The 17707-nt window shown below is 44.0% G+C and overlaps 2 protein-coding genes across 2 annotated transcripts; one reads left to right on the forward strand and one right to left on the reverse strand.

The window, feature by feature from the left end:
* The first annotated feature begins 787 nt into the window (after positions 1-787).
* Positions 788-4851, forward strand: LOC142795645 (E3 ubiquitin-protein ligase Siah2-like). Its single transcript, XM_075886098.1, has 2 exons — positions 788-904; positions 3477-4851. Exon 2 carries the CDS (start codon positions 3488-3490, stop codon positions 3851-3853), a length of 366 nt encoding a protein of 121 aa, XP_075742213.1. The 5' UTR covers positions 788-904; positions 3477-3487; the 3' UTR covers positions 3854-4851.
* Positions 4852-14770: 9919 nt separating this feature from the next.
* LOC142795644 (heat shock protein 68-like) lies at positions 14771-17386 on the reverse strand. Its single transcript, XM_075886097.1, has one exon. The coding sequence runs from the start codon at positions 16954-16956 to the stop codon at positions 15043-15045; it is 1914 nt and encodes a 637-aa protein (XP_075742212.1). The 5' UTR covers positions 16957-17386; the 3' UTR covers positions 14771-15042.
* Positions 17387-17707: the final 321 nt, after the last annotated feature.

A 17707-nucleotide genomic window follows, 5' to 3' on the forward strand; every position in this document is an offset into this window, starting at 1 on the left:
CACTACGCAAAACCCAAACGTGGTTTTGCGCATGCGCAGTGGTCTCGACGCTATTTCTTCGGCGCTCCCCAAAAGTTTGGGGCCTCTATTCGAAAACTCCCAAGTATCTCATTAAGAGACAGTTATAGTTTAGCGTTAGCATGATAGCGTAGGTTAAGGGAATGGCGTTACCTTGGAGGAAACGTTCGTTGTGGGCAGCATCTTATAGTCTAGCTGGTTAGCGTTTACGTAGTTTACGTGCCCCAGCTTGGATGGTGGCGCCACCTATTAGACGATTAACATGTTAAACAGTGAAAATGAAAAAAAAACGAGAATGTTTGCCTATGCCGCCGCGCGAAGCATTGTTAGAAGTTTATTTTAGTGATAATAAAAGTAAATAAATATTAACCACCCACCAAATGCGAAAACACCTACGTTGCCGATTTGTTTACATCGATCTTGTAGTTAGGCCTAGGCGTGTTCGAAATGGGAAGCTATCTCAAAAACTACGCCAACTTATCCGCAAGCTAACTGAACTTATCCGCAAGCTAACTGAAGGCAAGCGAAACCACCTTGAACAGTCGTTTGCGGCGGACGAGGTGAATCTTTCAACTACGCCAAAATCACTTAGAAGCGGGCGTCCGAGCCGAGAGCACCGCCATGTTTACGTACACTGCGTACACCTATACGCTACCACGGTAACGTGAAATCTGTACGGGTGACGTACGTATCTGCGCATGCGCACTTCGATTCCAGTATCACAGTACACCCGGTAAGCCCGGTATACTATAACTCTCTAATGTTTTTTTTTTTTTCAGGTTCTTTAGGTGTCCTCACCCAAGCGGCCAGTGCCAGTGGCAAGGATGTGCGGACGAAGTGAGAGGACATCTCCTCAGCGCGCACCCTTTTGTTAGCGCATTGAAAGGTAATTATACGTACAGCATACCATCCGCGCGGTAGTCTGCGCTCGCCTGCCTGACTTGAAATTCGCGAAATAGAATGCCGGCCAAAGTGGTCGAATTTCCAGGGAGACGAAATGTTAGAGCCCTTTGTATACTTTGATTCAGGTTCGCCTAAAAGAATTCCACGTGTTCGGTCTCCGGTGTTCCGAGCCTGCGGCGTCTCGCGTAGTATGATGGTTTTGGGACGCAAAACTCCAGCACTTATTATCATTGCGATAGCAATTATATGGACACTCTCAGCTGAATTTTGCCGCCGGCGTCACTCACCGTATATGTATACCTATCTATATATGTGAAAATGCAATAAATAACCCAGAAAAAGACTCCGGCACACAGAATCGAACATGGCTCCTCTCAATCGTGAGTGCGAGGCGTTAACCACAGAACCACCGAGGAGCACGTCCTTCACCTTCCAAACGGATAGCTATTTATATCTACCACTCACCGCTGCTCACGAGCATCTCGGGGGGAGGGGGAATTATCGTGTTTTCAGCATCATCAGCCAGATGGCGCAACAAGCGGGCGTCGCCACATCACGCACGGCGCACGCTCTAATCTCCTACGCGTATTTTGCTCTGCTAAGAAGAGGGGAGCAATGCTCCCTCGCAAGTTCTTATCTCCCGTGGGGAGGAGGGGAGGATCGTACATCTTGGCTGGTCTCGGGCTTTACCTGGGACTATTCTGTTGTAGTTACCAGGCGCACAAAGGTCACTGCAATCATTGCAGCCATTCGTTTGCGAAAAACGCATGCTTTTCAGACACAGCAAAGTAACAAGTGAGACGCTTATTCGCGTACATGTATACCTGTGAGTACGTTTCGTGCATCATTTGTGCGTAAGAAAGGCGATGCACGTTTCGATTTGCTTGGAATTCTGCGCGTCACCTTCCAATATGTTCCTATCACATTCATTGCTTCGCCTCTGCAGCAAATCTGTGATTATTATTATTATTATTATTATTATTATTATTATTATTATTATTATTATTATTATTACAGTGTGCTCGAAAATTCTGTCTGAAAAGTCTAAAAAATATGACGATAATGCGATATTTTTGCTCACTATCTTAATAGGTTCCTTGTCTATGGAGACCGACGTCCTAATATTGTCAAAACATTACGACAGTAACTAAAGAAAGTAAACTAACGTTTCGATTAGTGGAGACTGGCAGCCCAGTCAAATGGGAGAATTCAGGCGCCTGAATTTTGTCGAATTTGATCGCTCCAGCGATCACAGCGATTCCCACCACAGTTTGTTTTTTTGTCTTTTTTCACTATATTTACACCGTAAAAAAACTCTTACCATATCCACGGAGGGAATGATGATGACTGCGCCGAATATTCGGTGGGTTTCATCGGTAACCGTGAATCGTCTGTCTGTCTGTCTGTCTGTCTGTCTGTCTGTCTGTCTGTCTGTCTGTCTGTCTGTCTGTCTGTCTGTCTGTCTGTCTGTCTGTCTGTCTGTCTGTCTGTCTGTCTGTCTGTCTGTCTGTCTGTGTCTGTCTGTCTGTGTCTGTCTGTGTCTGTCTGTGTCTGTCTGTGTCTGTCTGTCTGTCTGTCTGTCTGTCTGTCTGTCTGTCTGTCTGTCTGTCTGTCTGTCTGATATGCTGTGCTGTCTATGCCGAAGGGATGAACTGCCCTAGTCCATATAAAGCTTCGCCCCTAAAACGCTCCTTCTCTTCAACTTGGCTTGCAACCGCCTCAAGGCAGCGCGTAAGAAATGCATTTGCGCTGCTCTGAAGGTGGTGGCAAGTTAAATCAAGGAGCTCTTCTGAGTACGGAGACTTGGCCATGATGTTGCCTTCTAGTCGTCAGCAAATTTGAGAACAATTTATGGTGAGCGGCAAGGCTGTCTTGAGGCTGGCTCAAGTCAGTAACATTCCTGCATTCGGGGGTTCACCTGTCATCTTTTACCTGTTGTTCTCAGTGCGTAGAACTTGATGGGCCCGGTAGGCCGTCTGTCCATCGTTTTATGCAGCATGGTCACAGAGTGGTCCATAGATGCCTAAAAGAATGCTGAAATTGATCAAAAGCAGTGCAGGATAAGCTAAACATGGCAAAAAATAATGTAAAATCCAGTAATAACCAAGATTTAATGAAAATAATCGCCTAAAATCAGAAAAATTCTCCCTAAACATCACTGATACCCGTGCCGCTCTAAAGAGGGCGCCATCTCCTCAGCAAGCGTGCTGTTCAGGAGGCAGTTCCACGCGCCAAGGTCATAGCCGGGGTGGCCGGGCCATAGTTTCCTAAAATTAACTGGAGTGAACTCTAGCAAAGATAAGGCAAATCGGTGTACTACCTATCATTCCCATGCTCGCTGAAGCACCGTGCGTTGCGGCTCCCATAAAAACTAGCGCCAGAGTTTCCTCTTGTGTATTTATGGGCCTTACTTTATGGCCCGTGATACGTACTTTCTTGGGTTTCACGGTATAGTGGAGCTTCAGTAAGCGCAAGATTTAATGCCGCACCTGGACCTACACAAGAACAAAGTTAGCGCAGGATTTTCCCCAACGTCATTATCTCAACCTTTTCAGACAAGGAGATTATGCTGCACGTGGAAGCCAGCGACGCGGACGTCATCTCCTACTGGATGCAGATGCAGCTTTGTTTCGGGCGCGAGTTCCTCGTGGTCGTGCGTAGAAGACAGATAGACGACGACAGGTGGTGTTACTGCGCCGTCGTCCAGATGATCGACCAGGATAACAACGCGGCAAACGCGTTCGCCTACCACGTGGAGCACAACGGTCCCAACGGCCGGCACGCCCACGAGGGCATCCCACTGGGCATCGAGGATGACGTCACGGTTGCCCTGGACAACGGCGACTGCCTCGAGTTCGAGGTCACCAACGATCACATTGTACTGTCCGGCGGATTGGTGCGCGTCAAGTCGACCATTGTGGACCTCTCGTGAAAGCGCGCTGGCCGTATTTCGGCCCATGCTTGAGCCGCAGGTTCCACATTGTCGCACGACTGACTTCGCTGACGTGGCCACCCCTTCTGGTTTGTTGACTGTGTTGCGAAGTGCAGTGTTTACAGCACGATTGATGCGAAGACTGTGCAGGCTTGAGGCTTTCGAGATTATAGCGAATACCCTCGTGATCGCACGATGAACTGATTGGTGAGGTACAGTGTGGATGATGTTGAGTAGAGTGATCTTTCAAGCACGAGCAAGTACTACGGAGAACGTTCATGTTTGCGCTTGTCACGATTAGCAAACTCCTTTCTGGGCACATGGTTGACAACTTCGTTGTGATGCTGTTTTGCTGGTGTCTTACATACCGAGTTGTGCAGTGTACTGTTAGAAGATTGAGTGCCACGTGAGTAAATTGCCGTTTTGGCGATAGGCGAACACTTCCGTGCGCACGAGCTTCTTCCCTTTTACGTACTGCCCTTGTGCTAAGCTTCAGTTTCATGATATCCTCGTTCTTAGAAATTACTTACAATGTGCACGCCTGGAGATAATTTTTTGATGTTCCAATCTGTCAATCAATGCATGCGATACCATCAGATGGCACTTCAGATGGCATGTCACCAAAAAACACAGCAGAGCGTTGCTGAGACAAACGACGCAGCTGCGTCCCGATACGGTGGTGAGATTGAATACGTTGCAAATATTCGACTCCGACCAGAACTGTGATATACGAATGTACAATGCAACGAGTGATGTAAGAAGGCGTGTCAACGACGGCACGCCGAAATGATGTATACTCATGTGAACGAGTTGTGTAGAGCGCGGATGGACGTAATGGTGTGAGGTAATGCTTCGAGTGGTAATTTCCTGTTTTATTGGGTTTTTTTAGTTTGCAGAAAGCGTTTAGTATTTTAAAGTGTTCTACAAATCGACAAATAAAGTGCATGCTGTTGGTGGAGAATAATCTATTCTCAACACTAGCTATGCGCGATTGTTAACTTTGCTTTCGCGTGTTCGTATATACCACACTGTACCTGGTACTCATGTGCAGCCAATTAAGAGGATATCTGGGCCGCGTGGCTACAGGCGTTGTTTGCGCCATCGACGGCCACTTGCGACACTGCTCGCTTCAGGCCATCACATATGCGATCGGTATTCTGTAGTATGCCCATGGAATACCGGTAATCATAGTAATCCACAATTCAAGCTTCTCGAGTAACATCGTACAATAAAAAGCATTCACTAAGTAGTTGAAGTACCCATTATGGGGACAATATATCGCTATTGCGTTAAACTCTTGAAGGCGAAGCTCAAGGGTCTCCAAATTTCTGTGCTCGTCGATTTAGTTTCCATGGATAGCCAACTAGCCCAATTGTCTGTTCTGCTTGAGTGAGGTCGCGAGTGCACGCACTCGCATGTGGCGGCCTCTTACGGCGGGCGCGGCAGGTATATGCAGCCCACGACGCTTATATTTGGGGTCATTTTCAGCGCATGTCATTATCTGTTGAGAGAATAGGGAGCGTCTTTTAGCTGACTTTGATAATTGTCAATTTCAGGCCACAGGCGGAGCTATAATGTTTGGCTCGCGTGTCCGGACCTCCGACCCCGGCATATCACACTCACCCTCGGCTATGCGTATGGACCCGTTCCTAACATACACAGATATTCTAGAACAGCAACGACTCGAAAGACGAAAACTTCCGCCCCGGCGACAAAGCTCGGTGAAGAATCTCGGTGAGGTAGCGTGGCGTCGCCTGCAGACCTTGTCTTACCCCAATCCATACATACTGTCCAAGATATATAGATCCCGACACATATACAGACCACAGTGCAGGTTATGCTTCACTAAAACATCCACCCTGTACCTCATGGTATGGGAATGCCCACACAATCCACCTCTACAACCCAGAGCACAGCCCAACACTGTAGGGTGGGAGGAAGCTCTGTCCAGCTCGGAACCGAAGACCCAAGAGGCCCTCGTGAGACAAGCGTGGACAGCGGCCCGTGCTAATGGGATCCCGGACTAGTAAGCCCACTCACCGACACTCCTTCAGTCGCAAATAAATGTTTTATTCTCTCTCTCTGTCCTCGGGAGCGTCTAACTGACGATAGCTCTCTGGTTTGAAAAACAACCGTTGTTTTGCGGTGCATATAGCGAAGCTCCTTTTATAACCACAAGTGGTTCAAATTTGGAACAGCAAATGAGACGTTCGCAGGAACCAGAAAGACGGGACGGGTGCCAATTATGTGTCTCCCGTTCTTTTGAATGCCTGGCTTTGCGCTCTGTTTCCACTAGCTATGCAGCGTTACGCCGTATGAAAGGTTTCCTTAAACACCCTACGCATCCACTGACCCGTCCGGTACCGTTTATTTTATTTTTTTCTCGTAATGGCAACAAAGGATATGGACTACTACTGCATATGGACTACTACTACCTGTGGCTGGCGTAGCCAGGGAGTGTAACACCAGACTCGTGCCCCAACCCTCTCCCCTCTTTCCTCCACCTGTTTGTTTCTTTATTTGTCATACTATACAGAACACAAACTGTCATTCTACCACATCTGCCTGCCCAACCCCACTTCATATCAGTGCCACACTTCAAGTCTCCCAACCTCCTTCAAAAAATTTGTCTGCTTCCCTGTACAGCTTGTTCCTGCTTTCAAAAGTCGTTTATTGTTCCCCTGTCTCCCCTTATAATTTCGGTTTATTATGTACCTTGTAAACGCTTATTCTAAGCCCGTTTCCTATTAAAACCTCAGAGGCTATGTACAATGAGAAGAGCTGGTGTACTTTCACAAAAGATGGCAGCACACCTCAGGCGCATAGCCGGCGCTTAATCTCAGAGGTCATACACATTCAAAAAAGCTTGTGTATTTTCACAAGAGATGGCAGCACTTCTCAATCATAAGCTTTGTTGGCAGTTATTTTTCAATCGCGTTCGCGGGAAACCCAAACTATCGTGCATCACCGCCTGCAACGTAACTGAAGCGTGATCTCTCAAGACTGGCAGCTAGGTCTAGAGGCCATAATTTAGAAGAAATCGTGTCAAGTAACGAAGACAGCAGCACTCAGGTAAATGGGCACCGTGTTGTAGGTTTCCTTTTAAGAACGTAGCACTTTCGGGGCTCTGCCTGTCGTGCATCTACTGTTTCATGTTATCTGACCGACAGGCGTACCACCTAGCGGGTTGCAGAAATTAGGCGCCTTTTTTCTTTTTCTAACCACCACCACCGAGTGACAGTGGTGACAGAGTCACTCTCTGGTCATTACACCCTAAAACGAGGCTAACAGTGCTCAAAACAATTAAGAATTAGACTAACAAGCCCCACAGTAATACAAGTTTCAGAAATATGGACAAGAATTAATCACAGTAAATTACATAAAACTGCAGAGAGAGAGAAAGAGAAAGTATACGAGAAAGGTGGGGAGGTTAGCTAGACGGACGTCCACACTGCTACCCTTCCCATGGGGAGAGGGCAATAAGGTGGAAAAAGAGCGAGAAGGAGATACACTTTGCATACCACAGACACGCCTCACACACAGTGCAGCTCTGTCATAGGCAGTTGCTCAGTGATGTTGCCCTCAATATTGTACAAGGGTTCGTGTCAGAGGAGACCTGTCGAAATTTCCCAGGCTACTATAAAATATCATTATTCAAACGCCAGAAGAAGAAGAAAGAAGACTGCTGCCTGGAGCGAGCGCGTGCTACTTCACTTCTTCTAATAAACTGTATTCGTTCGAAGCAGTCCCTGGTCTCGATTGTCTTAATAGCCACTCTGCCGTAGCAATGCATGGGATAGTGGCTTGGGAACTTCTGACTCCCCCTGTGCTTGGGACCGCGCACCCAAAATCTTCTCCTGAGTATATTCATTCACTGTCTATTCAGACAAAAACAATGATTGCCTAGGTTGAAGGGACTAAAGGCAGATTACCTCTGCCTGACTAAGGTCCCTCCACCCATACATTTGCTCAGGTGAAGTGGAACAAAGGATACAAATTTCATTCTGCTTTTTAATGGGGGTACACAAAATTAAAATTCAACAAGTATAACAGATGTCGACACATACGTTTTAAAATAACACGTTACAGTCATCACCAATTTGCAGCACCAATATAAAAGATATATATATATAAAAATGCAGCAAGGAGAAATTTCTGACAGAATTACTAAGTACCATAGAGAAATACATTTGAAAAGAAAGAAATTCAGCAATTTTCATCTAATATGCAAAAGCACAAATGACACAAAAGAAATATTTATAATAAATAATATAATTAAGGCTCCTTACAAGAAAGGAAGTACCTCTTAACTTTTTTCTTCACAATATTTTTAGTGTTATGTTCTTTCAAAAGTTCACGAACATAGCTATTTTCGTGGAGTAGATAAGGTATTTGATATGATAAAGTTTGCTTACCATATGTTCTTCTGAAAAAAGGCAATCGAAAACGATCAAAGCTTAGTTCATAGGGAGTATCGCTTGGGTAGCAATGCTCCATATAAGTGCCAACGGTGTTTCCTATTTTATTAATGACATGTAGGCAGAGTTTAAGATTGTATAATTAGTAGACAGTAAATATCTGAAGCTTGCCAAAAAATGGAGGAGTATGTTCTGTAGGTTGCAAATTTTCTATGTAGTGTACAGACCTTTTTTGTAAAACTAACAGCCTGTCAAGATTGGTTTTTGAAGTTGTGCCCCAAATTAAAAGACAGTATGGGGACGGTTATCCAGTCTTGAGAGTCAACCGATCTTGTCCAAAGTCGGGACAGTACATAGCACAAGACAAGGGTAAAGTCGCGAAAAACGCTTCTGAAGCATCCAACTTATACACGCGCAAGGCCATAACTTCGGCATGCGTGTGGTTTCCAAGGAAATCGCTAAGTCAATTGACCCGGGCCCGCTCTGTACTTTTTCAGTTTTCACATAGTAGTATAGAGATTTAGAAATACACCAAGACCTACACAAGAATGACATTGTCACAGGCTTAAGCATGCTGTTTAGAACTACATAAGCACTACACTAACCACAGAATTTATTACATACGTGGCCTGTCAAGCAATTAAGTGGCATACATGGCATTTTATCGCACATGTACATATTAGTGGTGTTTAATTACCAATCACAAGTAAACCAAGCTCTCCTGAATTGCACTAGAAACCTACAAAGCTTATAGGCGGACCACATATTGTAGCGTCAACTTTATAGATAGTGACAATCAGAATAATTGGTACCTATTTGTTTTTTTAGTGAAAACAGGAAGCTTACCCATCAGAGTGGCTACTGACATGATGATATTGTGTAAAATGTTGTGAATCATTTACAATCAAACTTTTTCTATGTGCAGTCATAGTGATGTCGTACACGCAACAGACTCTGCAAACATTGCGAGGTGAGTGCAATATCAGTTTATGTTTGTACACTGAGGTTTGTTGCACACGCATGCACTCCACACATACGTGCCGTTTCTTGGCATGTTTCATTTGTTGCTGCAAAGCCACCGCACCTTCTCAGCCTGAACTCTTTTTACTTGATAATACAACACATAACAGAGCAGGAATGAACAATGGTTATTTGCATACTCAAAAGCTGAGCACTGGGTACATCGAACTGTTTACAGTGAATGGAACGACTTAATATTGCAGCATCAAGGCTCTTTCACAAACCTATGTCACATAAAAATTTTTTGTCACCTTTGAATCAGTTTAAAGACAGTTCTATTCAAATTGCAAAAAGGATGCTTTGAATCTGTGTGTGTGTGTGTGTGTGTGTGTGTGTGTGTGTGTGTGTGTGTGTGTGTGTGTGTGTGTGTGTGTGTGTGTGTGTGTGTGTGTGTGTGTGTGTGTGTGTGTGTGTGTGTGTGTGTGTGTGTGTGTGTGTGTGTGTGTGTGTGTGTGTGTGTGTGTGTGTGTGTGTGTGTGTGTGTGTGTGTGTGTGTGTGTGTGTGTGTGTGTGTGTGTGTGTGTGTGTGTGTGTGTGTGTGTGTGTGTGTGTGTGTGTGTGTGTGTGTGTGTGTGTGTGTGTGTGTGTGTGTGTGTGTGTGTGTGTGTGTGTGTGTGTGTGTGTGTGTGTGTGTGTGTGTGTGTGTGTGTGTGTGTGTGTGTGTTTAGTACCCCACACACACACACAAGCAAACTCTAGCCCCTTGGCTTCAAGCCTTATGTTTTTTCGAATACCTACACACACACAGCTGTAGGACAACCAAACAGAATAAATTGTAATAGTCGGAACGTGTTGCATTTATTCTTCATAAATAAAATTTTGTTAGCTTATCTTAATACTTATTCTTGTAACATCAATGATCATGTATTAATAAGTTTTAATCTTTTGAATTCAATCATATAGATAATAATAATAACAAAATATACAGTAATTCAATTGACACGTATAACTAATGTTTTTGTAATGCGTGCTTCCTTAGCGGCCCTGATTTCACCTCATGCTGTAAAATGCCCTTTAAGTCAGCAAAAATTGTGGAGCTCGCTGACACTTACTCAAGAAATATATTTTGTGTTTAAGGTGTACTCGGGCTCTGGTTCACCAATTTTTTTTTTGAGCAGGACTCGCATCCACAAAGATTTTTTTTAACCTGACTTACCCGTACTCAAATTCATTAAAATATTAATCATGCAGAGTCACTCAGACTACATCTGCGTCCAAGTAAGTCCAAACGAGTTGACTCATGAGTCCGTTTGGCTAGAATTACCTTTTTGTTCATGGTGTTCTTTAAAACCAATATCTCACGTAATGGGTGCTCTTTTAGGTGTCTTTTGATATAGTACCTTAAATGTAAAAAGCCTTACAAAACAAAAAGAACGGTATACGACTACAACAGAGCCAATGTACACGAACTAAATAGTGATCATAGAACTGATATTTTTCTGGGCAGTCTTTCATGACATTTTACGATCATGATATAAATGAAAATTGGCAGATCCTTGAAACTACATAATGAATTTCAAGAAAAACTTATCCCTAAGATCACCATTGCACCTTCAAACAGAAATACGTGGTTTACAAAACAAGTGAAACACTTCATAAACAAGAAAAAAAGAATGTACTTAAAAGTGAAACGTTAAAATGCGACCGACAGCTGGGAATGCTATCGTGAACATTCAAGACTGTGCAAAGCAGGAATGAACTCAGTGAAAGGGAAGTTTTACAACTACAACTCATCACAGCTTTTGAAAAACAACTATGAAAAATTTTGGGAAATAGTCAATCCAGAATCATTATCTTTGTTTGTTGTATCAATAACGATAATGGAGATTGGTGAGCCGGTTTTGCAGTCCGATGTTACAGACAAACTAAACAACTAATTTTGTACAGTTCTTACATCAGAAGAACCTATACTGCCGAATGTCAAGTTTTTCAAAATATACGCTTCAATGTCTGACCTCGTAATCACTTGAGGGAAGGGGGGGTCTAGAGGCTGCTACAGACCGCATTCCAGTTAATTCAGCTCCCGGTCCAGATAACATCTGTGCAAAAATTTTCAGACTAACAAAAACAGTTAGATCATTAATTTAGTTGCCATTTTTTAGCAATCAGTCGATACAGGATGCGTTCCTGACACCTGGAGAACTGCAGATGTGGTTCCCATTTTCGAATCCGGCGATTCATCCTTACTCTCTGACTACAGGCCCATTTCACTAACGAGCATATGCTGTAAATTACTAAAGCACACCATATCATCCACCGTGATTACATTTCTATCAGAACAAAATTTCTTTTCCAACAATCAGCATGGTTTCCTTCACAGTCATTCATGTGAAACTAAACTGTTTCAATAGATAACAGATTTACACGAATCCATTCGCGTTGGTTTTAAAATTGTTGCCATGTTCGTTGATTTTGCAAAAGCATTTGACAAGGTTCCACATATACACTTAATAATGAAGTTCACGAATCTGAACATCAATAGCAAAATCATTACATGGATAACTAATTTTCTGACCAACTGCAGCTAATCAGCTTATGTGAAAGGACACACATGTTCACATTCACATGTAAAGTCTGGCGTTACTCAGAGATCAGTCCTGGGAGCAATTTTGTTTCTCATTTGCATCAACGACATTAAACATGGTTTCTAATTTACAATCAGATTATTTTCAGATGATTGCATCATTTACAGAAAAATCAGCAGCCACCAAGCTAACGAATCATTAAAGTCGGACTTTAATAAACTTGCACTTTGGCATTACCAGTGGCAAATGCAAATTAACACTTCCAAAACTAAGGCGATGACATTTACAAGAGCACATAAAACAGAACTTTGAACATGAAATTCAAAGTGTCTTCATTGAAAAAGTATTCATGTTTAAATATCTCGGAATTTATTTATCATCTGACCTTATCTTGGAATGAGCACGTAGATATAACTAGTAAGGCATCAAAAACACTTGAATTTATTAAAAGAAACCCGTACTTGCCGAACTTTACCACTGAAATGCCAGGGTACATTACACTTGTCAATTCAAAGATTGAATATGCATCCATCATCTGGAACCCACATCAATCATATCTCATCGATCTACTAGAATCAATACAAAATAAAGTGGCAAGATTTATCACCAAGCAGTATTCTCTCAACTACACCATTACAGATATCAAACACTCACTTTCATTACACCCCTCTTGAAGAACGCACACTGTTGTCGCATTTTTATACATTTTATCAGTGTAAAGTCTGCTTCGTGAAGCCCACATAAACACACTTCACAATATTGCCAAATGTATTGATCACCAATTGAAAAGACAGCCCTTCCTTGAATGAACAAATTTGTGTCAACACTCACCATTACTTCAAGCCATACATCACTAGAACGCACTGCTCAGGGACATTGCATCAATCATTGGCCATGCCCCTTTTGTAAACCAGTTGAATATTTTCTTGGACATATGACTTACCTATTTATGTACATGTAGTATTTACTTTTCTTTCATTGTAAATGTATTTACTTTTTTTCATGGGAATTTTTCGTATAATTATTTGCACTATAGCCGTGTCGCGCTTTTTTGTTTTCATTCATGTCAGAAATTTTTTTTTCACTTTTACATATTTATCTATGGAAGAGTATTTTACATTGTTTACCACTTTCATTTTATAATAACAATGTTCTGATTATCAAAGGTATTGTATAACTAAAACTCCCCTATGTATTGCCCGAATGGGGCTTTAAAGTTATATATAAATAAAAGAACACCTATCACACTCATTTTCTTTTTATCCAACCACTTGCAATGAGTATTTCGATAGTTAGGACCCTGAAAGCTATCAATATTTGTTTGATAATAATAATGCATCATTTGTAAAGCTATAGCACAGTAGATTGTAAATTCTTGATTATTAACGTCACTTTAGAAACTCGCATTTTTCTAAACCAACTCTATGTGGACAATTTTGTCATTCCTGTTTTTTAAGAAAGAGATCCCATGTTCCTGCAGAATTATAGACCCATCCGTGTCCTTGCATTTTTTATTCCTTATTGAAAAAGAAACGAAAAGCCATATGACAAAATATTTAAATAAATTTAATATGTTTCCCCTTTTTAGTTTGCAATGCATCAAGTATTTTAGTCTAACCTAGCATTTAGGAGGCGATTAGAGAAAGCAAGTTTGCAGCGCTTGGCATTTGTAGACCTATCTAAGGCATTCGACGCTATAAGTCATCCAGTTCTTGTCAATAAGCTCAAAGACGAAGAGCTGTGCCACCGCTTCTTATCTGCACTAACTTACCGAATCTCTAACGAGTAATGAATATTTTGATACTTGTGCTCAAAGGAAGCACCAAACTATACAAATGTATACTGCCGAGGCCCAATTTATGTCCCCAATTTTCGCTCGTTTATATTACTGATCTGTCTGGTTGCATCTTCTTATCGAAAGCATGGTTTAAACAACTGTCTTTAATTCGAACTGTTGCGCACAGTGCCAAAAGGTAAGTAAATGGAGAGCATAGTGGGTGCGAGGGAGGTGCCCGAGCGAGCTTGCTTGCTCAAGGGACCGTTTTGAAGGTGTTCTAAATATGAGCCCCTGCTATAGTAATTAGGGCAGCCTTCTGTGGTACTAGAGAGGGTTGCAGTTCGACTCCTGCCTTGGAAAATTTTTATTGTATTCTTTTTAGTATTACTTGTTTATGAATGACACTTCACTGCATTTCTTATATGTCTCACATTTGCAGCTGTGCATGCATCACAGGCTTTCAGTGATCTCAGTGGATAATGTTTTCTATCTGGCAGGCTTATTTGGGGAGAGGGAGAAGCTGCAAACTGATGCAACCTTGCGACTTGGAACAGTGGTAGTACAGAAGTCACTTGAGAAAGTCAGCACACCTATGAGTAAGCTGCAGATACGAGCTTTCTTTGGGAGAACCTATATTTGCCGTATGACAACGCTGTGCACGTCTGACTTCACACGGCAAACTAGCCTTACACCAACTACTTGAAGATGCCTAATGATCACTACAGTGTAGTTCTGTATAAACAGGTTAACAAACAAGGCTGTTTTTTTACGTCATTGTAGAATAAACTTATTTAGAAAATTGTAGGCATTATAGCGATACTTACCTGTGGCAACTTGCCGCAGGTGTGGTTTTTGCCCATGGCAAGCTATCTTTTCCTTATTCTCAATTGCATTACAATTATTAACATTCCCTATACTTTTCTTAGCATAACTGTCTATCAGTTCTCATCAATTTTGTGTCTAACATAGAAAACTAGCCCTTAAATTTACCCTTCTTTCCGTGACCTATTGTAAAACGACACAAGTTCCCCCAATATACAATCACATTTTCGTGTTTTACCTTAAATTGCGAGATGGCATATAAAGACTGAAGCACTTTACTCTGCATCTCGTTTCACGAACTACTCAGTCGATAGAGAAGCCGAAGGCCTCAATCCATCGAAGTAAAGACCACGCATTTAAAAAAAAAAAAGAAGGCTATTTATTGAGGCATCACAATAAAGGGACAATGATAAAAAATTTGTTCGTTCCTAAGGTATCACGGAATTATCACAGAAGATCCTGTTTTCTCAAACAACACATCAAAAGGGATAAAGATCTACATATTAGAAAGTGCTGTTTTCAAACACCACTCAAAAGGGACAGAGATGAACATATTTACATGTTATGTACATTAAAAGTTAAATGCAGTCCATTTACACATTAAATAGCTAAGTTACATTCCATCACTCAGTCCACTTCTTCGACAGTGGGGCCACTGTGATGAGGTGTTGACCCGTGCTTCGGCCCTTGAGACTGGTGCAGCTTGCTCATGATTGGCATGCAGGCCTGCTGAAGCTCCTTGAGACGATGCTCATACTCCTCCTTCTCTGCCAGGCTGTTTCCGTCGATCCACGAGATGGTTTCCCGACATTTGGACAGCACGGATTCTTTCTCCGAAGATGAAAGCTTATCTCCAGCTTCTTCAGCAGCCTGTTTAACTCCATAAACATACGACTCGAGGTTGTTTCTGGCAGCCACCCTCTCACGCTGGATGTCGTCTTCCTGCTTGAACTTCTCGGCCTCAGCAAGCATTCGGTCAATCTCCTCCTTGGAGAGACGGCCCTTGTCATTGGTGATGCGAATGCACTCTTGCTTGCCAGTGCTTTTGTCTTTCGCAGAGACCTGCAATATGCCATTGGCGTCCATGTCGAAGGTGACTTCAATCTGTGGAACCCCTCTGGGAGCTGGTGGAATGCCGTTGAGGTTGAATGTTCCCAGAAGGTGGTTGTCTTTGGTGAGGGCACGTTCACCTTCGTAAACCTGGATTGTGACTGCAGGTTGGTTGTCGGAGTAAGTGGTGAATGTCTGCGACGTCTTGCATGGAATGCGAGAGTTGCGCTCCACGATGCGAGTCATAACCCCGCCCGCTGTCTCGATGCCCAATGACAGCGGCGCCACGTCAACCAGGAGTACGTCACGAATGCTGTCGCTCGAGTCGCCGCTCAGCACGGCTGCCTGAACTGCAGCGCCATAGGCAACGGCCTCGTCCGGGTTGATGCCCATGGAAAGTTCCTTGCCGTTGAAGAAGTCCTTGAGCAGCTTCTGCACCTTTGGGATTCGAGTGGAACCGCCCACGAGCACGACGTCATGGATTTGCGACTTGTCCATCTTGGCATCGCGAAGTGCCCGCTCCACAGGCTCCAATGTGCTCCGGAACAGGTCCATGCAGAGCTCTTCGAACCTAGCCCGGGTGATCTTGCTGTAGAAGTCGACACCTTCGAACAGTGCGTCGATCTCAATGCTCGCTTCGGCAGAACTCGACAGTGTCCTCTTGGCGCGCTCACAGGCAGTGCGGAGTCTTCGCACGGCTCGAGGGTTTACCCTGAGGTCTTTGCGGTGTTTCCTCTTGAATTCCTGCACAAAGTGCTCCACCATTCGGTTGTCGAAGTCTTCTCCTCCGAGATGTGTGTCACCTGCCGTGGAGCGCACTTCGAACATGGAACCCTCGTCGATTGTCAGCACCGAAACATCGAAGGTGCCTCCACCGAGATCAAAGATGAGGACGTTCTTCTCTCCGCGCAGGTTCTTATCGAGGCCATAGGCAAGCGCGGCTGCTGTGGGTTCGTTGATGATGCGCAGCACGTTGAGACCAGCGATAGCGCCAGCATCTTTCGTCGCCTGCCTCTGAGAATCGTTGAAGTAAGCGGGCACCGTGATCACAGCGTCGCTCACCTTCTTTCCCAGGTACGCCTCGGCCGTCTCCTTCATCTTGGTCAAAACCATGGCGCTGATCTCCTCCGGGTTGAAACGTTTTCGCTCGCCCTTGAACTCGACGCTGATCTTGGGCTTGCCTCCGTCGTTTTCAACCTTGAAGGGCCAGTGCCGGATGTCGTCTTGGATCTTGGGGTCGTCGTAGCGGCGCCCGATCAGTCTCTTGGCATCGAACACCGTGTTTTCGGGGTTCATGGCCGCCTGCGCCTTTGCTGCATCGCCGATCAGCCGCTCCGTGTCCGTGAAGGCAACGTAGCTTGGCGTCGTGCGATTACCCTGGTCGTTGGCGATGATCTCGACGCGACCGTGTTGAAAGACTCCCACGCACGAGTACGTGGTGCCCAGGTCGATGCCGATGGCTGGGACGTCTGACTGCATGCGGCTAGGCATGATGAGTGCGTTGTGTGGTATGCGTTCTTTGCAGAACTATCGCTCTCGTGATTCGAGTCACAAGTCTGCCTGACGCTCGCTCGGCGCGCAATTTATACCGTTGGCGCGCTTTTCTAGAATCTTCGCGAGCAGCGCCGGCCAATAGGAGCGAAGTGAGTCATTACCATCTAGCTAGCCGCTCTGCCATTGGTCAGGCGCTCGTAGAAGCTTCGAGAAAAGTCTCGCATCGTCTGCTCCTGCTACTGGCATGAAAAAACAACAAAACAACGGACTGACGCCCTGTAATGTCATTTATTAAAATATCACCGAGTCAATCCTGTACGTACCGCTAACAAGCGCATCATAATTCATGTTCTACGTAAAATAACACGAATTAATCGCACGAAAATATAGATACTCACTCTATTCACGCCTGGGCGTGTATTTACATAAGGATGGCCGATATTTCACAAACGTGTTTAATCCATGTTTGTTAGTCAATAATAAACTGCGTTAAAATAACTTACAATTGTAGCATTTCTAAGCGTCATGTGCTCTAAAATTACGCTGGCTGCATTCTTGTTCTGTGCGATCCTGATTTGTTTTAGAATCAGCTGATCGCAAAGTGCGCGAGAACATTCGAGAAACGGCGAGATGTAAACACTGTCTGTAGGACCAGCGCTTCGCTCTAGGAAGCTCTCTTGCGTGACTCAGAAACTCGCTGTTGTTGTTTTGTAGGTCGTGATCATTCACGAGCTCATGAGTTCCCGAA

This window comes from Rhipicephalus microplus, unplaced genomic scaffold, assembly GCF_043290135.1.
Source record: "Rhipicephalus microplus isolate Deutch F79 unplaced genomic scaffold, USDA_Rmic scaffold_784, whole genome shotgun sequence".
NCBI lineage: Eukaryota > Metazoa > Arthropoda > Arachnida > Ixodida > Ixodidae > Rhipicephalus > Rhipicephalus microplus.

What these genes read in the sequence shown, in the direction of transcription:
- LOC142795645 (XM_075886098.1), top strand. Translation starts at nt 3,488, where the DNA reads ATGCTGCACGTGGAAGCCAGCGACGCGGACGTCATCTCCTACTGGATG.
- LOC142795644 (XM_075886097.1), bottom strand. Translation starts at nt 16,956, where the DNA reads ATGCCTAGCCGCATGCAGTCAGACGTCCCAGCCATCGGCATCGACCTG.